This window comes from Sturnus vulgaris, chromosome 1, assembly GCF_052056855.1.
Source record: "Sturnus vulgaris isolate bStuVul1 chromosome 1, bStuVul1.hap1, whole genome shotgun sequence".
NCBI lineage: Eukaryota > Metazoa > Chordata > Aves > Passeriformes > Sturnidae > Sturnus > Sturnus vulgaris.
In genome coordinates this window covers 14,206,680-14,232,308 of record NC_142243.1, presented here as the reverse complement: position 1 = coordinate 14,232,308, position 25,629 = coordinate 14,206,680, and the positions used below count along the sequence as shown (strand labels likewise).

The following is a 25,629-nucleotide window of genomic DNA, read 5'->3' as shown; positions in this document are numbered from 1 at the left end:
TGAGACTATGTATGTTAGCCATCTCCCAGTCAATGGCAATGAGACCTGGCACTCATCCTTCAGTTCCTTAAGCCTTCTCAAATGATTAGCATTGGCTTTTGGCAGTTTGCTGCTATTCCTCTCTAGAGTATTTTGTTGACACTTCATTTTGAATAATTTCTCTGGTATTTGCCCTCAGGTGGGGAATGTTAGGTTTGCTATCTCATGAAACTTCCATAAGAAATATATAAGCAAAGAATGAGTTTAAATATTCTGTCATTTCTTTATTCCAACTGTCCTCCTTAATCTTGGTGTCAGACTTTTTACAGTGTATTTACTATATCTTGTGCCTTCCATGAGGAACTAAATCCTCTTTACCATACTTCTAATGTTTAAATTTCTATTCTTTTATGTTTTCAGCTTTTTCAAGGACATCTTATGTTGATCAGCTGCTTTTACTGCCTGTTTAATCCAGCCTTCTGTTTGTGTGATGTTTCTATAATCTTTTTTGAACAGGTTCTCTGGTGCCCAAGAAAAATTTGGTGGCTCCACTCAAACATACTTAATAGTTACCTCCTTGAATTAATTTTATTTTTCCATTTAGCAATTAGGCATTACTGTAGTAGATAGTTTTATCAGTCTTGCAAAGATAATATCCTAACAATTGTCATATTTTTAGAATTTCTGATATTATTCTGATTGTATTACGATTCTGATACTATGGTATGTCAGCACCCTCATTAAAAACATCCTCAAGACTTTAAATTTATGTCCTACAGTGCTTATTTTTCTATCTGCGATTTATCCATTTTATTGAGATGGGATTAATGTACTTATTATCATTAATGAACATTCACTGGAATTACGTTGCAGCAATCTGTGTTCGGGTAGTTGTACTCATAGTTGCTAATAAATATTTTCTTTCTGCTAGATAAATGCTTTGGCAGCAACTGATTTTTCAAAAAGAAAACCAGAAGTGCTTGAAAAACATCCTCTAAATAGTAGAACTGTGTAGCTGGAACATATTCACCATCTCTAATTCATCAGTATTTCACTTAACTAAAAGCTTCTTTTTATCCTACTTGCATTCTATGTTCCTCTGAGAATGAATTTTTACTTGATATGGAAGACATATTGTAGATTTTGCAGACAAGGAAAATGATGAATTGATGCTCTTGGGATGCTAATTTTTTGTCTGGATTCCTCGTGTAGGTGCACAAGACTGTGTTAAGACTACTTTCCAAGCAGCCTTTAGAGGCAGTTTTAAGGCAGGAGGCTCCACATACTATGGCAAAATTAGTTAATTAATAAACCACAGGATTACAGAGAATTATTTTGTTTAGCTGACTTGTATTTTTGTCATTAGTTTCTATCCAGGGTAAGAAACCCTCATTATTATAACTGCCATGAAACAGCTGTGGCTTAGCCCTTTAGTTACTAGACAGTTGAGGAAATAGATGGATTAAGGATAGTGGGACTATGGGTATATTAACTGTAATTATTTTAAAATAGAGAAACTGCGGGGCTTGTGTGGGATCACAATCTTCTGAGTTGATGCACTGCTACTGACCCTGAGAGTTCATTGCTTTGTCAACTGGCAGAATTCAGGCAAGTACCTGAGGACACTATTTAGAAACCAAGAAGGATTCATAACTACTTCTGGTTCTCAGCATCTAAATTATATCTTATTGAACTGCATCTTCTCTCTCAGCTGGATCATCCAATCTTGCTTTAAAGCAAATCCCACAATCTGTGATGCTTATCTTGAATCTGCTCCTGTAGGATGGCAGCTGTTCTCTCTCATTTAAACAACTGTTCACTTGGAGATATTAAGCAGCTTCCATCTGCCTGGAACTGTCTACTGGAAACCCAGTTCAGACAATAGTTTAGAAAAGCTCTCTTAATGGGCCATTTAAATTCAAAGCCTTCAGCTTCTCTGAAAAAAGCAGCCTATCAAGCCACAAAAGCATTTTGCAACCAGACTTACGAAAACTGCAGTACATGTAACATGAGTGGACACAACCAGGTTAATACACATGTAATTAAATATTTGTCTAATTTGAGAGCACTGGTGATGCTATATAGGTGTTGGTGTTCCTACAGTGACATTAATTCTGCATAGTTCAGAATAGCTCTGCAGTCTGGGCAAGAGGAAGGTAAAAAGACAGATCTGAAGGGGACTTTGATACAGTCCAAACCAGAAATTTGTGATTAATATAGTCTGCAAGGCCGACAAACCAACAGCCAAAAATGCCAGAAACTATCCTTTCTGTTCAAACTGCTTTGTCTCTATTGCTGTGGACAAGTAATACAGAATGTGTTTAGATGAAATTTCTGCATTTTTTTCTTATGTAGATATTGAAAATCCTCAATGTTGTTGGGAAAGTGACCAAAGCATGAGGAAGGGAGGCAAATTCTCAAATTCCCCAATAAAATCTCATTCATTATGGAGGTGATTCTATAAAGTCAGTATCAAGAGCAGCATGAGCTGCACATACAGGTGCAGCTGCCCTTTGTATCCAATCGTGTGGCTAGGTTAGATGGTCCTCAGGCTGTTTTGGGTCCCTGAGGTGGGATTCAGCCTGTGCTGCTTCATGCCAAAATTACTGCACACCTTCTTCCCATCTGTCAGTTTCCTCTCATTGTCACCAACTCTCTGAAAATGCTCCTGGTGCCAAATCCAGGGGCTCACAAGCAGCCAGACTGCAGCAGCTCTGCATCCCCAGGTCCAGCAGGAGGTGAGCTGGAGTGTGCATTCCCAGCAAGGCTGTGCAGGCAGTGCACACACACAGAACAGCTGTGGACACACCAACAGGGACAACAGCCTCCTCCCTGCCCCTTCCCTGCTGACCAGAAGGAAGGCCCATGGGTGGGAAGTGCAGCCACAGCTCCAGTGCCCATCCCTCTCCTTGCTGGGCTGGCACACTCAGCCTTGGGCAGGGGCTGCTCCTGGATCTCAGCTTCCCTCCCAGAGACAGGAGACAGACAGACAGACAGCTCCCATCCTCCTCTCACTCCCACTGCATGGAAACCAGGCTCCTACCCTCAGCTGGGTGCTAAAAGAGATGTTCAGAACACATCCCCACAATGCCTCAGCACAACTGAAATACCAAGAGCAAATCCTACAGATTCCATGAATATACTCAATATTTAGTTACAAATGTATTTGATAATCTATCTAATGACATTATACTCTTAAAAAGAATTCAGAAGATTTTCCCACAAAATACAGCAATTTTTCTCATTTGCTGTGTGTCGTGAAAGAGCCCAGTTGCTCTAACAGTCCTTTAGCACACAAGCAAATGTGTGCTTCACACCACCAGCCCCTGCACAGAGCAGGGTGCTTGCCCAACCCCTGGGCATTTTACAACAGCTCCTGTTTATTAACCAAGATCAACTTAACTCTTTTCAGGACAGATTTAATATAGTTACAATTATTACCTTGCAGAGTTTTTTGAATAGTATCAACTTCGACAAGATAAAGAGACAAGATCAAGTATTTTAAGGTACTTTTATTTAATAAATAACTTCAGTAATAGCACTGTAAAAAGTGAACATCTGTTAAAATAAAAAGGCACTTAAAACAAGAATATGACTATGATGCAGTTTGAATGGTCAGAGGCAAATATACATGGCACATGTCAAGAATGATGGGTGACTCGTTCACATGACAAACTATGCAATCTTAGCTACAGGGTAAAGGCAAATTTACAGCTAAGACTGCTCCAAAATAAAAAAAAAAAACAAACCAAAAAACAAGAGGGAAAAAAAGCTTGTGTTGATACAAAAATATTACAAAAAGAATCGCAACCAAATACGTTAAAAAGATTAGAGGGTGACAAAGCACCAGGCTGGAAAGCAAAGAAACATTACAGAATAAAGACACAGCATCATGTAAGGCCCTTAGGTGATCTGAGGCTGTCTTGGTAAGGTACTTCATGATACTGCCACCCAGGGCTTGAATTTACAAAGAAAAACTAAGCAAGTTACCAATCAGCAACTTCTTCAGTAATGGCACATGTTTTAAAGCTATTTTTTCCTTCTTAACATTCTTCTCAAGACCTTTCATTTTAACCATAACCTGGCAATATGCAACTTGAAAATCAAAGGTAAGTATGCACACACTTTTCAGTCTTTTACACTGCTCCCTTCCAGCTCACACAACTTACCAAATACTTAATCATACCCCTAGCAAGTCAAAGACCAATTACCCACCAGCTCCATGCTACATGAATTTAATTACATCTGCAAACTCAAGCCCTGATTTCCCTGTAAAGCTAAAAAGTTTAATACTAAATGGCTAGGCAGAGCCCTCATGCTGATTGCTTTAACCCCTTCCCTCCCAGTCATGCCATGCAGCATCACACCCTGCACAAGACCTGGATTCACAGCATGGGAAAGGGAAAGGTCAGAAAGGCACCATGTGACCTGGGCTGACTAGGCTACACAGTCTCAAGTTTTTTTTTTTTGTCCAACCTCTGGCACCAATTACTCTTATTTGCAAAAAAAAAAAAAAAAAAAAAAAAAAAAAAAAAAAAAATTTAAAAAATTTTGAAAAAAAAGAAAAATAAAAAATTACATATGGTACATTTTCACACAGGAAAACAAACCTATATGTAATGAATTAGTAAAATCACTGCAGTTTGCCCTAAATCTATCTTATTGTGACTACAAAAGTTGCTATACTGCATACAGTGTTGTGAAGTTATACAAGCAGTGTTCATTTTCCCTCATATTTAGGATTAACCACAGTCGTCACTGCACTCTTGTAAATAGGATTTTCACCCTAGAAGAAGAAGAAAAAAAATTATATTAACATTTAAAGATACGAAAAAAGATACATTTGCAAGAAGCATAAAAATTAGCGTAAGAAATTACCCATTAATGCTTTGTTTGTACACACAAACGGCTTAAGTCAAACTAGTTTTCCTTCTAGCAGCTTGAACAAAGGCATGCAGAGCTAATAAATAAAGCAAAGGGTTAGCAGGACCCTGTTGCATTTGCAGCACAGAATTCCTTGGAGGCAGCTGAACCTCCCTGGCTCATCTCGGGGCTGAGCCATCACCCAGGGCTCTGCAGCACAGGGCATTTTATAAGGAAGAACAGAATTTAAACATTGTTTGACACCAGGACTGACCACAGACCACATTCTGCTATAATAAACATTTAAATAGGTTATCTTACATTGTAACTGAATTCTAGAAACAACCTGGAAAGACGTCTAGTATTTTGCTAATCACAGTCAATATTTACAGTAAACATTCAGTGCTTGTCATTCTCATTTTATTCCTGCAGGTTTCCCCACCCCTCGTAAGGGCAAAATGTAGAGATAAAACAAAGAAACTTCTGTACTGGTACAGATGCTGTAATAAAAAAGTTATTTCTACTGATACAAGACAAGCCTACAGAAGAATTGCTTACATCTCTCTTGCTGAGATTTAAATTCCTAAATTAAGCTTATTTTAAGCTTCCTTTTTTCCCAGGTTACCTTCTATCTCAGTAAATCTTACTCCATTTATGACATCCTTGCTCACCTCAGATGAACAGCTTGAGCTCAAAATTAACAGATAAATCTTCACAGGAGAAAGGACCACTGCTAGAACAGCCTGGAGCTGCAGCTCTGAGCTCTTAGCACAGCCTGAACCTCAGCCTAAATGAATATTGTCTGCCAGCATGAAGGTCTTCTGTGCACACACAACTGATTCCTGAGAAAACTCAGCTCAGTGCAGATGTCAGCAGAGTGCTGCTCTGGCCAGGGCTGTATCCGGCCTTCAGCAGCAGTAAGGGAATCTCTGTCCCTTCAAAGTTCCCCCCCTAACCGGAGACGGGCTATACAACCATATTAATTCAACTCTATTTACAATATTTCAGGTGAAACCAATTTTTCCTACACTCAATTAAAGGATGCACAAACATCAGGTACATCTACTCTTCAGGGTAATAAACCTGGAAAATCAGCAAGGAATATCACAGAATGTGCCAAAGGCAAGCAAGAACCTGGTGTGGAGTTTTCTCATCCTGGGAAGTTTGCTGCTTTCTGTTTGCAAGGCCCAGCATAGGACCAGCAACTGGTCTACTCCAACAACAGTGGCTGCTGCTGAGGGAGACACTGCAGGAAAAGGGGATTTCTCCTCAGAGCCAGCTTCTCTAACATGCAAAGAACAAGGAGGCACATCCAATCTTGCCTAGATCCAAGAGACTTGTTCAGCCAGCACCTGGATTGCCAGACAATGGAAGTCAATGTTTTCTGCTCAGTCTTCTCAAGATCTGAGTCAGTGTCACCTGGACAGAGGTGAAGGAGGAGCTGGGTGCTCAGTGCTGGCTGTATTTCACAAACACAGCATAACAGCACAAGTCCCTTCCCCCTTCTATCAGCTCCCAGGCAAATGCTTGATTAAAAGTGTATCACCTACTGCTCTGGGAAGGGATGAGGAGTAACATTTCATTGCGTTTTTTAGATTTTAAATCATGGAAAATCATGTGATGTGGCTAGTTCTCAGACAGACTAATTAATCAATGCAAAATTATGACCTTCCCCAGTATTTTTAGCAAAAGGTTTGCAATAGTAACATGCAAATGAAACGAGAAAAACATCCAGGGATGAGGGATTTAAATCTGGTACTGAAGCAACTCTTTATGTCTCAAAGTTCTTGGCAATGTACATTGCTTATTTCCTTGAGAAGTTTTAATGGAGAATTCTTAAAAACATAAACCAATAAAGTTTATGATGCAGAAGAAGTCTGAAAGCGTAAGAGGCTGCATCATATTCAGAGCAGAAGTTATTGCACAGCTCTTCCTTGGCAAGGCATTATGTAATACTTGTTACAGTGTGCTGTTAGCCTCCAACATGTTACAGAACAGACTCCCCCCAGCACATACAGGGGGTATACACTCACATCTTCTAGCTGTAAAAGAGAGAACTTCTACCAGATAAGTCTAGGAATGGGTCTAAAGGTAAGGACTAAAACCTGGAAATTTGCTAGGTGCTACTCATACAACCAATTTGAACCTGGACTCAGGCTTAAAATATAATCTGCATAATAAGGTTGCAAATTTTCTACTACACAGCTTTTTGACGAGAAGTCAGAATTGGAGTTTTCATGCTCTTGAGTTAGCATAAGCCCTATAAAGAATATTGAAACTGTCCTGTCTTCCCTTGTACTTGCACTTCTCAGAAGCACGCAGTGGGATTTAGGTCACTGGATAAAGCACTTGACTAGCTGTGTCCCCATGTCAGGTCAGTTTCTCGGTACCCATTACAAATAATAGAGCTTTAGTCAATATTCACAACTCTTCAGCTTAACCCAACCTGACATTTGATCATCTAAATAGCTCCTGAGGCTCCACTGCCAATAACTGCAACACAGGCACCTGATGGATCTGCAGGCTCCTTCCCAGCTCTCTTCTGGTGAAGCCCTGGCTGCTCCAGCCACATCCCAACCATCCTGTCTTGGGCCTGGCTTGGCAGGGTCTTCTGCAGACAGCTCTTCATTAAAATAAATATCCACTAATCCAACATGATGCTCCCCTCACTCAGGGCCCCTCACAGCTGGCAGAGGGTACACATTTTCAGACATTAGAAGCATTCCAGTTTTTAAATTGGCCACTAAAACATGGGATTCCAAACTTGCTGTCTTGGACAAACAGAATGGTTTTAAACACTCCGTTTTCTTTATGGCACTAGAGAGAATACACTGGTTTAAGCATGCAGAGTTAGGGAAAACACATTTGCCACATGCCCCTACAACTGAAAACTCCATGCACACTTAAACCAAAATTAAAATTAACAAACAGTAACTATATACAAGACTCAGTGAAATACTGAGTAAAATAAAGATGGAGGTACTTTTAAAAAGTACTTTCAGCAGAGAATAAATTGCTCTTTATATTGCAATATGTTCTTGCAATGATATCCACTTTCAACTAGACTGGGCTGCTCAGAGGACAGCAGTTCAGTCCAGTGTTGCATAAAGATGAAACTATTACACAGGATGTTCGATTAACCTTCTTACTCCTTTTCCTCCAGGGGCTCACTGTTTCAACAGTCACTGGAATTACCTCCACAGTGGGTTTAAGACCTAAGTCACTGTATGGCACAGAATTAAAACTCATGCACACATTGTTCAGGAGCTGGTTGTGATTATTTCCAGCCTTTGCTGATGTCCAGTGCTATTTCTCAGGAACACAGGGCTGTGTCCAGCCCTGCTCCAGGGATGGACAAAGTGAGGCCATGGTCAGGCTTGGCCAGAGGCATTGCCAACCCCATTTCCATCCATCCCTGGAGCCACAAACCAGCATTCATTGTACACAGGAATTGATATGAAAGAGATTGAAAATATGGCATCTCTGCTCCCACACCCAGAGCATGTCCATCATTCAGCAAAGCAATTTACAGGCATAAAATCCAAGTCAGGAGAAGAACAAGTCCCTGCGATTTTGAGCACTTTGAATTGTTTGTGGCTTCTTTTCATTTTAACCAGTAGCTGCTAATAAGGTTAACCAAATTACTACAGACTTAGTGCCTAATATAAATGTGTTTAATGTGTGAAATTCAAGACGACTTAATTTGGAGTCTGTTTGAAGATGCTTAGCAAGGCACAACCTATCCCCATGCAGGAGTGGTAATGGCATTCACTACAAATAGCAGCTTTGTGTTTTAAATTTGTGATCCAGCTTTTCAGTCCAGAAGAAATTAATCCTCAGACTTGTTACAAGCATGACTGCACCAGAGCTTTTATGGCTGACTGGGGTAGAACCTGGGCAAACAGAACTCTGTTTCACCCAGCTGCCTTAAGCACTGACTACCAGGATGCTGTGGCATCATCTTCACCACCTGGGACCAGCACCAGGGAAATATCTGAATACCTAGTCCATGACAAATTCCATGGTGCTGCAGTTCCCTCACCACAGAGCCCCACCCTGTGTGTGGATGATGGCTGTGGGAGAGGGTAATGGCCACACAAACTGCACAAAGTTAATCTGTGTATGCACACACCTGGAGGAAATCCACTATGGTGTAATTTTCATATAATGGGATGTCAAATTACTTTCCTGCCTTGACATTTTAAGGCAACTCTTCATCTAAATGAGAGGCTATGGCAATAGCCTAAAACCACAAGAAAATCTTATCTATAGGGAAAAGCAGGACCTTGTTTTACATCTCATGGCTCACCTACTCTGACAATTCTCACCTCCTCCTTTCTGGTGGTCCGTAAGAATAAACCCACCTCCCTCTCTTGCCAGACTTCTAATATTTCTATGAATACCAAAAATTATAAAGTCATGTTTAAAAAAAACCCAAACCACACCCTTTCACACTCTTAACCTTCACATCTGAGCGAACCAAAAAGGCAGTCAATCCCTCCATTTACACCAGAGGAAAGCTTTTTGCAGGAAATACATTTTGAGAGGAGAAATGGCAGCATCAAGAACATTACATCCTGAAGAGTCACAGGGTAGAGAACAAGAGCACAGAACGGAAGTTACACACTGTATGGTTTGTTAGGTGCTTGTCCTGCATGCAACAGAAAGTACACAATTAAGTGAATGGCAGAAGAACAGGTAACAGAGACTTGACCAGATGGAGTATGTGAAGTGTTAGAAAGGACCACAACCTCAATTTTGTCCCCAGAATAATTGGCTCTGGGAAGAAAAACGAAAAGGTGAATGTGGTTGGTGTTGCAGGCAAAAGGAATGTTTTTTACAATCAATTTTGGACACACTGGAAAGTGAAAAGATTGAAAGAGAAAAGGAAAGTGTATTTCATCAGGAAGAGCTCAGAATGCTACACAAAGTATTTGGAACTGTTATCACAGTGAGAGCAAGTAAGAACTTAAATACTCTCAGTTTCTGCTTTCTCCCCTTATTTTTCCTTTACAAAATCTTTTGAATGCAACACTGAAAAAGGGAGACAGTATAAAATTAGAGATACAAATTCTTCCCTTCCACTGGCTTCTGAAAAGGATGTTTAATGGATGTGCTGCATTCCCAGCTTCCTCACTCCCCTCCCTCTAGTCTCATCTCTGCACTACTTTCTCTTAGTGCTCTTCTGGCATCCATTCCCCATGTGAGCCTCCCTTTGAAGCCTTCCCCAGCAGCTGGGGGTCCCAGGGAGAGAGAACACCTCAAACACTCAAGGAAGGGCAATCAGAGTCTGCAGAAGGTATCTACTCATCACTTCTGCTTCACTGACTTCCTCTCCTGGATACTGCTGTTACTTCTGATGTGTTAGGTGTGAAGAGAACTGAACTCAGCAATTCCAATCAAATGAGCTGCTAAGGCTGAGTTTAGGAGGGAATAAGAAACGGAATGAAAAATGCATCTAAAGGGGACAAGAATATTTCCTCATGTCCTATTAATGTTTCGTTTCTATGGACACCCTAAAGCTGGCTAGGCTACAAGGACTATGATACTGCCAGTTTCAATAGAAATAAGGTACATATTTAATTATAAAATTAGTAGGGTATATGCATTTCATACCTTAATTATAGACTAAGTCTATACTAGGTTAATAAGTCAAAGCAGTTTACAAAAAAAAGTAATGCTACTCTGCATGTTCACAGAGCTATTCTAATAAAAACAGTGATATTTATAGGCTGGGATATTTTAGGAGTATCTAATCTATCTTAACAAAAATATTGATTTTAAGGAAACTGACTGCTGATTTGAAGAAATAGAAGACAATGCATCCCTTGTGTGTCTCTCTACAGTCCAAAAATATTCTTCTAGTTCTAGGAGCTGTTCTATTATGTATCCACACATCTACAAAAAAAATGTTAAAAGCACTTGTAGAATAGTTTAAATCAGTACTGACAGTATTAGTAAGTAAGCAATCTCGCTGTCAAAACCAGTTAAAAATTTTCAAGCTGCATTCTTGAAAACCCCACAATCAAAGCAGCAGTAGATACACTGAGCAAGACTCAAACTGTGATTAACTGATGGTGACACACAGTGAGTTTGAAGTGACATGCAAAGGGGGGAAAAAAGGAAAGAAAATGAAAGGAGATACAAACTGAGACTTAGAGACCAGCTTTACGTCCATAGTTTGGATTCTTGAAATTATTAATAGGGCTCTTGTATATTGGATTTTCTTGCTAAAGTAAAAGAAATGGTCAATATCGAATAATTCAACAGGAAAAATAAAGCAACATTCTCAACTATCACTGAAAAAAAATCATGCCATATATGAAGTGTTAGTAATTTTTTTTCCCAGTACGAGATTAATCTATTTTCTTAAATAAAACCAAAAGGCTTCCTAGGACAATTAAAATAAAAAAATTTCTCATCAAGCACATGGGGACATGGACTTCTACAGAACTGTAGTGAGGGGCTCTTGATTAGCAGACTCCTGACATTGCCCAGAGGCAGCGACTCCACAGTCTATGAAAGCCTAGACCATAGGCTTGTTTTTCTTGCACATTTCTCTGTTGACAAAGAGCTGGGAAGATTTCAACAAACCAGCACCAGCCATGATTTTGTGACTTTATGGAAGTTTCCCAATTAACCCTGTGTGAGTACTCACAAGACTTCCTCAATAAATGCAGAATTTTCTTCTTTGCTTTCTACAGAAGTGACTCATCTTTGTAACAAATGTTTTAATTGTATGTTGTAAAGCATGGTGGAATTACAAAGCTGAACTGTTCTGTCACCATCACATTTCCTCTCTGAAATGTTATTTAAACCCGAGTTACTACTCACTTTCCTGCCTCAAGAAATACTTCTCTAAGAGGACTGGTTATAATCTGAAACATTTTAAAGCATATGAACTAAAAGCTTCTATTTTTCCTCCACTACTGCAGCTTTTATACATAGAAAAGCTTCTCGACTCACCGTATCCCACTTGGCATTCATCTTCTCCTTTTCAAATTTAGCAAATTCTCTTCTGTCATGAATGATCATTAGTAGTTTCCAAATCAATAATAATGCAAGTCCAATGAGAACAATTCCAGCAACCACACCAGCTACAATGGGAATGATGTCAGGACCGCTGGGGCACTCTGGGGAACAAAGCAAGGGAAACATGATTTTATAAAATGGTAAAGGTCATGCATATGCAGAAAGCTGTTAATGTCTGATTTTGTACTGAAGCCAGTATTTTGAATATCAGACATGCCAACAGTACTTTTCTTTCAAATAACAGAATTTTTGGAGTATGTACATCCTGTAACATTCCAGCTTATTTTTATCTTTCTAATTTGTGTTTGATCTTAGCAACTGAACCACCTGTTCTGATGATAAAGTCTATACACTGCTAACCCCTTTAAGCTTCTTATTTACAGTATTAAGAGTAAAATAACTGGCAATTGTATTTAAACATGAGAGAGCTCCAAGTCAAAGCTGTGGGAACTGGAGCACAAAGGCCAACCAGCAGAACAGGCCTCACCTACAGAAACAGAATATTCTGAGTTGGAAGGGACCCACAAGGATCATTGAGCCCAACTCCTGTCCCTGCACAGGGAAGCCTCAAGAGTCACACCATGTGCCTGAGAGCATTGTCAAACACTCCTTGAACTCGGTCGGGCTCGGTGCTGTGACAGCTTCCCTGGAGAGCCTGTTCCAGTGCCCCGCCACCCTCTGGGTGAAGAATCTTTTCCTAATATTCAACCTAAACCTCCCGTGGCACAACTTCAGGCCATTCCCTCATGTCCTGTCACCACAGAGATCAGTGCCTGCCCTTCCTCTTCCCCTCACGAGGGAGCTACAGACTGTGATGAGATGCAAGGTGATTTAAAGTGGCTGACACAGAAATCATAATTCCCCAAATTAATATCCAACTCCACTGTTAACATAAAATTCCCAATGATCACAAATTGAAGAAAGGCTTTTGCAGAGCTCAGTGCACAAACTGAAGGAGTCAGAAGCAAATTAATGCAAGTCCTGTTCAATAGAACAACTGTGGATAGAACACAGCTTCCCCCACGCTGCAGATTCCCTGTCTTCAGAGCTGCCTCTGCAAGAGTGAGAGAGGTGGGAAGGGACATGACAGGAATTCCTTGGGAGCCAGTAAGGAACAAGTGTGTGTTCCACAGAACACAGCTCTACTGGCCAGAGCTTGTTCCTTCAGCATTTGTATGGCACAATTTAAGGTGCCTCCTTGTGCACGATGGGCTTGATTCACCTCTCAGCTAAGGCAGCAGAAGTTTATACATGAAGAAAATGTCAGCCCCCAAAACCATAGGGCATGCATGGCTTGTCCTAGGAGACAGAGCTCCTCTATACTGTGGACTACTTCTGTAGAGAATTTAAAACATTCCGAATTGAAGCAGTATTTATTTCTAATAGCTACTAGACACTGGACTGTGTTAAGTCATGATCATCAAAATGATCAATTCCGAAAACTCCTCAAATATGTAATACAGCACTAAATCTCTATGATATGCATTATCCATCAGGTTCTTAAAAATCAGGAGACCACAAACTGCTAATGTACAGGACCATAAATTCTGCACTGTTAGATGCAATATCCAGTGATTCAAACTAAAAATACTCTTGGGTAAATAAATGGTAAATTAATGATGGAGCTATAGAATTGTTCTCACTTTTTTTTTATCAGAAGATTGATCTATTAAGGATTAACTAAACAAAATGATTTTGGGATCTATTACTGAAGGTACCACAGTCAAGTAAAAGCAAAGGTTCTGAGCATAAAATAATTCAAGCAGTTTGCAGCATAGTACACAATTTCATGTAGACTGATTCAAAATTATTAAGAAAAGGAAAAAGGAACAAAACACTACAGACATCATTGTTTATAACCTGCTGCAGAAGCCTAGTAAAAAAAATTATCAAAATTTATCTAAATAGGACTTGCTACAGGAGAGATAAAATAAGCCTTAGAGTACATCAAGTGCAAACAGGAAATGTTTCAACAAATATACATATCTGATTTACCTTTTGTTTTTTTAAAAATAGAATCTGTTTCTATCAGCCCATGGGTTTGAAAAATCTAGATCTAGGGAAACATATTTTTCTAAAGCCACTCAGACATGCACAACTGTCACTCGGGGAACAGGCACCTGTTTCTGAATGATTTTAACTCCCCCAAATCAACCAGGGGCACTTTGTAGCACCCAACAACTGCACAAATTAACAACAAAGAAGGAACAGGCAACATCGTGTTCCTACCTGGCGTCTCCACCACGTGGACATGGGCTTCACCATTTGAGTTGACAGAGTAGGTGAAGTAGAACCAGCAGTCATCAACATCCTTCTCTTTGCAGTGAGACAGGGGGTCGGGCTGGTTGGGCTGTGGCAGCTTCTCCCGGCTCTCCACACGTGTCATGTTGAAATACATGCACTCCTGGGAACACGTCTCCTTCTTCTCTCCCTTGTCGAAAGCTCTGCACTGAATGCAATCCCTGGGCAAGCACAAAACAGAAACAGTGCTTTTCAATGTCTTCGTGGAAGATATCTAGCATTTAATCTAAAGAAATTTTAAGGAGAAAACATAGGGGAAAAAAAGTCCAAGAAAACCAACCCTTTTGCCATAAAAGTTAGAGAAAAAAATAAAGCAAGACATGGCTTTGTACCAGTCAGAACATTTATACACCTTGAGATTAACAGAAGCTCTTTTCATAAAGTCCTCTTTCCCTGAATGACCCACAGGCTTCAAGGACAGAAAAAGCCTTTTCAACACCTCTGCCAGGGAAATGAACACTCTCAGACAAGGCACTGTAAGAACAGGGTATTTACAGTGGAACACACACAGGTTAAAAAGAACAAACTCATGACAAGCTTTACAGTGGGGTATCACTGAATAATTCATTGAAAAAAAGCAGACTGAACAGGATTTTTATACTAAAAAGATGAAGTTCTTTTCTCAGCACACAGTGAGTTGCACAAGAATCTGCTCAGCCACTAACCCTAAACTTATTTCAAAGTTTTCATGCAGAAAATGCTAGGTTTCTAAAAACCTGGATTTCCAAAGGGAAAGATGCAAATTACACTGGCCCACACAAGGATAGGTTTAGATTTTGACTGCCAAGTTAGTAGTTACAATAGTATTTCTTTTAAGCAAAAAGCTTAGCTAAAGTTTTAACTATCAAAAGCTTTGTTTTAAAAATCCTCACGTATCACAAATTCAAAACGCACAGAAGCTGGGGCTTGGTTTTCTGGGTACGTACTTGTGCTCTGTACAGACACCGAGGCAAGTCTGACACGTTTCACACGTGGGGCCTTGGAATTTGGGATCTGTACAGTTACAGGTGCCACATTCACAGGTTCCTCTTCCATTGCAAATCTGCCCATTAGATGCCATACACGGTGTAGTATCCAAAGAACAATCGCAGGCACTGCCAGTGAAGTTGGGGAAACACTCGCACACTCTGCACTTGCAGATTCCGTTTCCTGTGCAGTGGAAAGGTATTGCAATGAAATCAACTCTAACAGAAAAAAATCTGTGACAATGAGAAATAAATGTTCACCACCTCAGGGTAGATGAAAGAAAAAGAAACCATGGTGCTGACATAACGAAGACTCTAATGAAATAAGAGGTACAAATTAAATTTTAGCTCCTTGAAAGACTACTTGCAGGCATTTGTCCCCTTTTCCCATTCTCCTATACATTTGCATTTCCTTTCATAAACAAAATAACAAGACTCGGGAATATCAGATCAAAAATAGTATAATGTGATGACCATATCCCCTGCATGGAGAGCACTACAGCACTGCTTCAGTTCATAATCTTGTGTGCATACAGACAAATTGACCGCTCCTGTCTTCACATCTATCACTATACAAATGTATAAAGCAAGACTTAAAAAGATGAGTCGTGCACTAACTGTGTATTCAAAACACAGAAAAACAGAACAGCTTTGGTTCCACAGGACACCAATGTTCAGCTGCTGTACTTCTGACCTCACACTTCTGACCCACCCCAACTTAACGCTCCTTACACTCTCTGCACAAGAAACAAGATGCCTTTATACTGATCTCGATGACCAGGAAAGATCTTTTCCTACACCCTCCTCCTCCAATGAGAATCAAGTGTTTCAGCCAACACTTTCCTGCCACTGTGTATTCTGGAACATCACCACCATTGCTCCCATCCTTTGTGGAGCAATAGTGGATTCTGACCAAATCAGACAAATGAGGTATTCTCATCACTCAGTTAGAGCTAATGGCTTCTCTGTTTTATTTCTGTATCACAGAAAACACTACACATAGTAGTTATACTCCTACTGGATACTTCCACACACAAAGCAGCAAAATAATTTAGACACTGGCTGCTGAATGGTTTTTTGAATTGCTTTTGATTTCAGGAATTAACTATCATCGAAGTTTTACTTCAAGTGCTTAAGGTGATTCTCTGGATTTTGAGGATTCTAGTCTTCACTTACCTTTCAGAACAGTGTCAAGCACTTCACTGGTGTCCTGTCAAGCACCAGAGAAAAGCACTCGCTATTACAAGTAAGCTGAGGGCATTGTCTCTCTATATTGACACAGTGGTTACACTGAGCCAGTATAACATTACAATCTCTGCACAGATGTCTCAGCCTTCTTTACTGTAATACCTGAGGGTAATTCTGCAATAAACAGCAGAAGTCAAGTTCACCCCAGGAAAACTTTACATCCTTCTTGGAGCTGTGATTCAAGGAAGGTGAAATGTGCATTAACAGACTACATTTCACAGGGCTGTTTTATTAATAGACAAGTGTTTGCAATCACTAAATCTGTGAGTATCCTCATCTCTGTTATCAAGTGGCTTTGATCTTTACCTAAGTATGCCTACTCTGCTGGGTAAAGAAGACAGACTTGTAAACTGCTGACCAGCTTTGCCTGCAGAAAGCTGAAGCACCTCTCACCTCCACAGATTAAACCATTTGATCGATCACAGTTGAAGTTGTCACATTCACAGTATTTGCCAGAATACACTTCATTGGTGTTTTCCCTTTTCTTGCACACACACTGTCCACAAATGCATTCTCCATTGTTACTGCAGATTTCTGTGCTGTTCTCCCTCCTGCAGTAAGCATCCATATCCTCACTATTTACTTCATCTGTGCTACATTCACATAGTCTTCCAATACGTCCTTCATTACATCTGCAAGGTAAAAAACATGACTGAAAATGTAACCTTAATTGAAAGTCACACAAAAAAAGGCCACAAGAATAGCACAAAGAACAGAGTAAAAGTGGAGGAGTAAAAAAAGTGGAGGAGTAAAAGTGACTACCCTCTCAAGGGACGTTCCAACTTAAACTTCAAATGAGGTTTCCAGATAACATCCATGTACCAGGCACTGGAGCAAACTGGACTAAGTATCTTTTATGCTGATTATATTACCTGATATTCCAGGTGAGAGGCTGTGTCACTCCTCTAACTAAACTGTCACATAATCATTATTAATCCCTCTCTCATGTGACAGAACAATCATTATTTCTCAAGTGACAGCAACTGTTCCTGTAGCTGCTGTCGTATTTCAATAAAAAGGTTTCCTATGAACAGCAATTAAGCAGGAGAGTAGATGATCTTCAGAACTGCCAAACTGAGATCTTCAGGGATCATCACTTCTCATTATCAAGGGTAAGATATTGATGGGGAAATGGAAGTTGGTCTTGTTCCCATCAGTGACTGACAGACTGTTACATGGTGTCCATCAGAGACAAGAGATCATTGGGAAACTGCTGCATTTACAAAAACAAAAGGCTGTGCTTACCCACGGCCTGCTCTCGCCCACATGAAACCAAGAGAACACCAGTGACAGTGACACCAAGTATAAGAAGTTCTTCTATACATAAATGGGAAAATCTATTCTCTTTATTTGAAAAGGAATACCAAAAACTGATCTATATCCTTTCAAGTGACTCAAGGTCAAATCTGAATTCTGACTAATACAATAATGCTGATCTAATGATCAATATTTAAGCATAGGGATTATTTGCAGAGATATGGCAGTATTTCAGAGTATCCTAAAAATAATAGGCCTGTAACAGCAATTCTTGTTCTTTCACGAAAAAAAAATTAGCAAACCCAAGTAAATCCTAATGGAGGAAACAAAGATCTTGATCATATTTCCCTTTTGCAAAAATAAAGAAAATGCCTATTTATTTACCTGCACGCACCACATTCAAATGTTCCATTTCCTGCGTGGCAGGCTGGACTATTAGGTTCTCCTTCACTTTGACACTGACACTCACAGATGAACTGGAGATTAATTTCCACTTCTTCAGTGAATCCCAGTGGCTTAATTTTAATTGTTTCATTTTGCTCCTTCTTTGGACATTCATTAGCTGTTATATTAATCTCAAATGTAACCTGCAGAAAAAAAAAAAAAGAAAAAAGTGTCGTGTTACTAACAAGGAGTTTTTTCTGTACTATTAAAAAGAAATGCTGTGTTGGACACTAAGTACGTTTTGTATCTAAGCAGCAGCAAAAACCTGAGTTACCTCATCTCCAATTGAAATGTTAGAACACTTCCTTCCATCTTCTTGTGTGCCATTCACTCCATTCTTGCAGAAAGACTTGTAACTGATTGTCACTCCTTTTGGTAGCTTAGTATTTTCCAGGATAACCTCTGAAGAAAGAGACTGAAACAGCAGTTATTACCTAACTTCAAACTGAGTTGCAGAAGTGTTTTGTCGAAGAACAGACAGTGTACAACTATGCCAAGTCTAAGCACCAACCCCACAGGCACACTGGAATTATTTAAGTTCCAATGTGCTGAGAAACACCAGCCCAGGGCTGCCCAAAGTGTGGTGACCCCTTCTTATGTCTGAACTTGTTACAAGGTCAGGACAGGTTTCCACAGATGTTGAAGGCATTTGTTTACCCCATGTACTCCAAAGGAGACATGAGGCTCATTTACACACAATGCAGCAACAAAGAACATATTGTGGGGCCAAACCCAGCAAAATGGCCTTTTTTGCTAACACTTGGAAAAAAGGTAAAAGTGAAGAAGCTGAAGAAACAGTGTGGGTTTTGGTTGTGAATTTTATTTTTTGAAAGGGAAAACGTGGATGGTAATTTCTCTTTGTAATGCCATTTTAAATATCTTTAAGAGCATGTCACCTTTTTACTCATCTAACCTCTTACTGTCATAGAGCCTGAATATTTAGTATGGTTTCACAGCAATGGAGTATATTTATAGTGTAGAATACTAACTAATACACCTTGGAGTCTCTACTTGAAAAACTTAAAAGCAAGAAAAATTAATATGTAAAATCTGAACTTACATTGTATGCATCAATGATCAGCTGAATCACGTTGCTGGAATTTGAAGACAATGTTCCCACTGCTGATTTCGGTATCAGATTTTTCAGTTCCTTTCAATATTGACAAAAACAGAAGGAAAAGTACAGTCTTATTAGCAAACAAAGTATAATTTGCAGTATAAATAGTGATTATATGTGTTAGTGGATTAACTAGTCCAGTACTTCAGAAAACAAGGCTGTGTTGCTAGTGATGAACACAATTTTTGAGGTTATACACAGCCCAACTAGCACAAACAAATATTCAGCTTTTTCTTATCCTTTTCATTTTAACTCTGCATTTGGTAACAGAATACTAAGCCCTTCTCTTGTACAAGCTGACCACAATCTCTCTTCAACCACACTTAGAATACATTAAAAATAGGCAGGCATCATTTTCCAACAAAAAAACCCCAAAAAACCAATTTGAATACAGTTTAAAAAAGAACCCCCAAACCAAAAAAAAACAGGTTAAAAGAAGGAAAAATATGCATGTCCTTTACACAGTCATTTCCTATTGCACAATCACATCCAGCAGATTAGTTAATTTTAAACATGGGGTATATAAATAGAGCACAAGAAACATAATATGTTCTTTCATAAGTGTGTCCCCCGATTCAGTGTCCACACCCCCCTCAGCTATTTTGCTGTAAAAACGCTCACAAAAATTAGAACTGCAAATGTGTTCTCCACTCACTCATACCTACAAAGAGTAGTAAGAAGGGGCACTTTCTCACTGTAAATTACAGTGTCAGTTTTGATTTAAAGAAATAAAAAAAGCTTAGTAAGTATGTATGTGGGTAGCAAAATATTACTTCCACAGTTACTTTAATTTCAAATAAGTAAATTTTAATGACTTCAGAGTAATTTCTTTACCTTATAGACTGCCTGAAACTCTTCAGTAACAGCAAAGATTGTCTGAATATTGTTCTCACTAAGTTTCTGTACCAGATGAGCAATAGAGGGATAATCCTAAAAAAAAAAGCATAAAATTAAACTCAAATTTGTTGCTAGAAAATAATCATAAAGACTCTAACATCATAAATACAAATCATCTTTAGAAACACACATTCAACTCGTAACTAGCCAGCTCATGTCACAGTTCTAAAGCAAAACAACCTCTGAAAACAAACAGGCATTGGTAAGATTTCATAGATGCCTTGTGAAGGTAACTATTTATTCACATGGACATTATCACATTCCATGCCATATAAAAGGTTAATTTTCTGAGAACACTGAGATTAAGGATTTATCTTCAGTTCCTCAAAACCACTACTTTTTGCACTGTTTCACAAATAAAAAAACTGAATTAATTTTAGGTTTTATTGAACAATTTTCACTAAAAGTTAGGAATATATGAACATATAAACTTGGTAAAGCTTAGTGTGGTTATCTCATGTGGTAAATGTTTCTCTTTGAATTTTTTTTGTCTGATTTCCCTTCCAGTAAACCATGAAGGCAATGTTAACCATACTCTTACCAGAAACTTTGCATCATAAGATTTCAGTCTTAAAATCTATTCGTGCTGATATTTTACAGTATTTTTCACTAGCAAACTATTACTAAAAATAAAGAAAATGAAGACTGGTGAAATGATAAAATAATAAAACAGCCATCACAGTTTTCCAGTAGACATGCAAGCCCATCACTTAGAAGTTGGACTCTATGACCCTTGTGCATCCCTTCCAACTCAGAATATTCTGTGATTCAGTGTGGCATACAGGATTATTAGTCATCAAAAAGGTTAAAATCCAGCAATACATAATCATAGCATGAAAGTTGCCATTTCTTGAAATTTTCCAGTTGAGACTGAATTAATTCTTGCACATTTGCTTTAGTTTAGCTAAAGTCACTTGATGTAAACCAGGTAAATTTTCTAATACATAGTGGTCTGAAACTATACCAGATGATCCAATGAGTTCTTTTAAGCTTAAGCATCATAAAATATTGAGTTCCCTAGAAGATGATATAAAGACTTACGTAATAGTGGCTCATTGTGTACACATTATTTTCCAGATGACATTTCCCATCATTTGGCAGAACAATTCCACCAAGTTTACCATCTCCTGCAAAGTGGAATCCAGCATCCGTGGAAAACACTAATAGTCTTGTAACATTCCTCCAGCCAATTTGTTCCTTGGGAAAAACACAAACAGATTTTCGGTATTTTGTACCAACTTATTTTAAAGCATCGAGAACCAACACTTGATAGAGAAGTGCACGTAAAAGTAGACAGACTTAGGAGAAGCCAAACTGCAAAAGTGTTGCCCTGGAAAACATTAATTCATGCAAACTTTGGGAACACTTGTATTTCATTAAATGTCTGCTCTTTGCACCCAGCACAGTGCTTGCCAGAGGACTGGCCCATGAGCATCCTGGCTCACAACTGCAGAGCCTAATTATGTAAACTGCCCTTTCCTATTTTTTAAAATTTTTCCTTGGAGCTGAAGCCCTAGCTAATTTAATGAAAGAAGACCATGTAAAAGTGTCATATACTAAGTTACCACCAAAAAAACCCTAGAAGGCTTATGATAAACACTGCACTTTTAAATCAAAACTCCAGATAATTTCAGAAAATCTTGAATCCCTTGATGAACAGCAAAAATTATATGGTAACAAAGCAATAAACTTGGGTATTGGGTTTTGGGAGACCATTTTGTACAGGTGCATAGAACAGTCCATCAGAATGATGGAAACAAAGAATCCTTAGGCAGTCAAAATAAGTAAAAAACAAATTTTCCACTTACTTTCTGAGAAACTAGTAGAAGTCACAATAGACCAAATTTCTACAACCACAAGAAGCTTAAAGACCTTTAAAATAATCTGAGAAAAACTGCTTACTCAGGATCTCATACACTTTTAAGCAGAACCTGACTCTTCCTCTACAGCAAACTTTAAAAGTGTTGTCTCTATGTGCTGTGATCACGACCTCTGTTCACCACCTTCACATTTCCCAGTTTCATTCTCTCACTGAATTCTTCCTCACCTACCTTGTCTTGCTCGCAGGGGGTGGCATTCAAATGCCATAAAACACTAAGGCTGCAATCACACAATTTTATCTAATAGAACAATAAAAAACCCAAAAAATATATACTCACCCCACAAACAGCAACCTGCATTATTGCATCGAATCCACCTTCAGGAGAATCCAAGTTCCCAGAAATGTGCTGTTTACCTACAAGTTCATTGAATTTGTTTCCTTCACTGGTAAGGCTGAGCACATTTTTATAGCTAAATGGACTTGTACAGTTCTGGTCCCCTGTACAAGGATTTCTCAGTTTGGCTGGTGTTGTACTAATATAAGGCATGACAGTTTTCTCCACAAAAGAGCCAAAGCCTAAGAAAAGAACAATAAAATCCCTGTAAGTTGAAGAATGGAATCTCATTTCTATTATCATACAACAGAATTCAAATGCATTACAGCTGAACTGACATCAGAAATAGGTCTTATACTTGTTTATATCCCACCTTCTCCACCAATGCCAAACACTTTTATGCTGTTCAACAGGTCCTGTGTATTAGAACATCTGCCATAATACTGCTAAATCGAAAAAAAAATACTTTTCATATACAATCATGTGAAAAACATCAGGAAGGAAACTTGGGAGGTTTCATTATTGTTTTTTTTTTTTAAATAGGCAAATCTTTCTTACCAATCCGAAAGTCTGAAGTTATTTTTTCCATCTCTAACATCAGAGCTGTTCCGAGACTTTTCACATTTTCTAAATCATCTTTCATAGAATAGGAGAGGTCCATAAGATAATAAAGGTCGATGGGGTAGTCTTCAGCTCTCTTGAATGTTAATGAAAATGTCTGGGGTTCCCCTGTTTCAGACATTGAACAACAAGCAGAAAACATTAAAAATTCCATAACTGCACTGGCAAGAAAAATGCCTTTCTAAGGAAAGGCTTGTAAATCCTTATGAAGGTTTTGAATTACAGGTGAGTTATGTTTTCTTCTGTTGACTGAAACGTGTAACATCAAATTATGATTAAATAAATGTCAACAAGTACTTCTTTTAAATGTTCAACTTAATATTTCTGAGGTACTTTATCTCCTCACAGAAGAACTAGCATGCCAAAACCCAAGCTTCTTGTAGTTGCTGCAATTTCAAATCTTCATACTTGCAATCATTCTAACAAGGTTCCCCTAAGACCTAAGGACAGATTTTCAACATCTATTTTCATCCAAGATGACTCCAATAATTCTCAAAAGTTAAAAAAGCACATTGTTTTGAAAAAATAGTTATCGATGGAATATTGTGAGTTACTTTGAATCTACCAAGCTTAGAGCACAGAAATGGCAGTGAGAGAACAGCAAGTTTGTATTTGCTGTGATTGGAAGCCCAGATCCTGCATTTTACCTACAGAAGAATGTAGTCTCACTCTGATGCTGAAAGGCAGTGGAGAAGGATTACACACACATACCACACACCTCCTTTCCAGAAACTGGAACAGTATTTTTTTTGCCTATTTTATATGAAATAAGGAATTAAATCAATAGGAATTCCTGCTCCCCTCAGTCATTGAGCTTAAATGGTAGTATTGCTGCTACTTAAGTTCGCTTAATCATTAGGAAACATTTGCTAAACATCAGCAAAATTAGTAAAGCAAGAAAAACATTAAACAGGCAAGTTGAATAGCATACGGAGCACACAGCTATATAACATGGTTCTCACAAAAAAATCCCAAACAACAAAACAAAGGGGGAAAAAGCCTTAACACAAAAAATCCAGCACAAAAATCTGTTTGGATTTTCCTTAGCTAATATTTCCAAAAGCCTGCACAGAAAGCAAGTATACAGTCCCTCAGAGAGCTTATATACCAATGGAAGTGCTTACAAACATCTTTTGGGTAATTAGATTCTGGTTGCCCTGGTCCCTGCTATGTTCTGATGAAGAAACTACTGTGTCAACAGAGGAACAATAATTTGGTTTGAAGCAAAAAAGTTCACATTAGAAATAAATAGGAGCCATACCAAAACTGCAAAATAATTTTCATTACTTTCCTCTCTACGTCATGCTGAGATTGCTTCACATCACCTTCCAATTATTACTGCAACTACCACCAAGCAGCTGACCTCAAGTACAAGCTCTTCTTCCAGGAAAATACAAGGCAGCTGTTCAATGTGTCTACAGTACTTAAGAACTCTTCTTGAGGACAATCTCCATTGTGCTCAAGTGAGCCACTAGCCCTATTCCTCCCTGTCCCCCCTATTTGAATGAGATGAAGTTCTCTTTAGGGGCTGGAAGTGGTGCACAACTACTTTGTTTTTCATTAATGTGGTTCTGTGTCCACATCTTTAGCCTCTGGAAGGTATTTTATGTAGCAATCCAAAAATTGTGCTGCAGAACTACAAAACCACTTTGTTCAGACATGCTGACTTCAGGCAACAGCAGTAAGCAAAAGGAAATGCTCTCATAACTTAAAGTTTTTGCTGACTCTTCGACTTTCATCCTACAGGCACAGTGTAGAAAATCAACTACAAAATACTGAAAACAAAACAATTGTACCTTTCTGATATATCTAATAATCCATGCTGTACCAGCTTTCTCCTAAGTCCTATTGGGAAAATAGAACAAGTGATAATATTTAATCTTTCTTAAAAATCAAACAGTATTTAGAGTACCTAAACACCTGGAGCTGAATTTAATGGCTCCGCTATCATTCACATTATCTGAAAAATAGTAATTTCTGTATAAAATGGTTACACATGCAAATCAAAAAATGCAGATGTGGTGGCGACAGAAAAATCATCCCAAAACTGGAACGAAACTGTCCTTACCGACTCTTAGATGCAGTGATAATTTCTGTGGCTGGATCTGTGTAATGGCTTCTGGTTTCAGCTTCTCTGCAGCACCTTTCTTACGATTTGTTACTTCTCTATTTTCAAGCAGCTGTTTGCTGCCTCTGGGATTTTCTATATCTTCCATAGGGCAGCCTTTACTCTTCAGTGCTGCCAAGTCATCACACCGGGCAGATGTTGGCTCTCCTTCTTGCAAAAAGTCCTAGAAAACACAGCTGTAAACTTGATACTCTTTTGCCTATGTGCAAGTTGTTATATTTTACTCACAATTGCTCTTCCTATAATGATCACATTTTTTTTTCCCCCCCAGAGCTCAGTAATAAAACACCTGGTCTTGAAATACATTAAATGATACTACATACATTCAGTGACTACTATTTACTCCAGGAGTTTGCATCTACTTATACTTATCTGTGTATAAGATGCAATTAAGAGGAAAAAAAATTAAGCTCAATGCCCTCTCCATCAGAAGCAGGACATCTGTTTAAATTGCCGACTCTAAAAGTGACTGCAAGTAGAAAAACCTTTCATTTTCACATAGTTATCAATAATGCGAACCTATATATTATACAGCCTGCTTTTAACATTCTTTCCTTTCTAATTAAGACTATATAAGTGTACCGTGATACTCCACAATAAAGTAATAGCTATTTGATGACA

General features: G+C 38.7%; 1 protein-coding gene across 1 annotated transcript in view; it reads right to left on the bottom strand.

Annotated features, from left to right (window-relative positions):
• Positions 1-3,471: 3,471 nt before the first annotated feature.
• Positions 3,472-25,629, bottom strand: part of ITGB1 (integrin subunit beta 1) — a 43,029-nt gene continuing 20,871 nt past the window's right edge. Inside the window, exons 4-16 of the mRNA XM_014880390.2 lie at positions 24,949-25,171; positions 22,818-22,988; positions 22,263-22,501; positions 21,145-21,300; positions 20,041-20,136; positions 19,150-19,239; positions 18,364-18,504; positions 18,030-18,232; positions 16,782-17,020; positions 15,102-15,324; positions 14,104-14,336; positions 11,809-11,975; positions 3,472-4,765 (exon numbers count right to left, since the gene is read on the bottom strand). Of these exons, the coding sequence (XP_014735876.1) occupies positions 4,700-4,765; positions 11,809-11,975; positions 14,104-14,336; positions 15,102-15,324; positions 16,782-17,020; positions 18,030-18,232; positions 18,364-18,504; positions 19,150-19,239; positions 20,041-20,136; positions 21,145-21,300; positions 22,263-22,501; positions 22,818-22,988; positions 24,949-25,171 (2,247 nt within the window). The 3' untranslated portion in view covers positions 3,472-4,699. The remainder of the gene's footprint in view (positions 4,766-11,808; positions 11,976-14,103; positions 14,337-15,101; positions 15,325-16,781; positions 17,021-18,029; positions 18,233-18,363; positions 18,505-19,149; positions 19,240-20,040; positions 20,137-21,144; positions 21,301-22,262; positions 22,502-22,817; positions 22,989-24,948; positions 25,172-25,629) is intronic.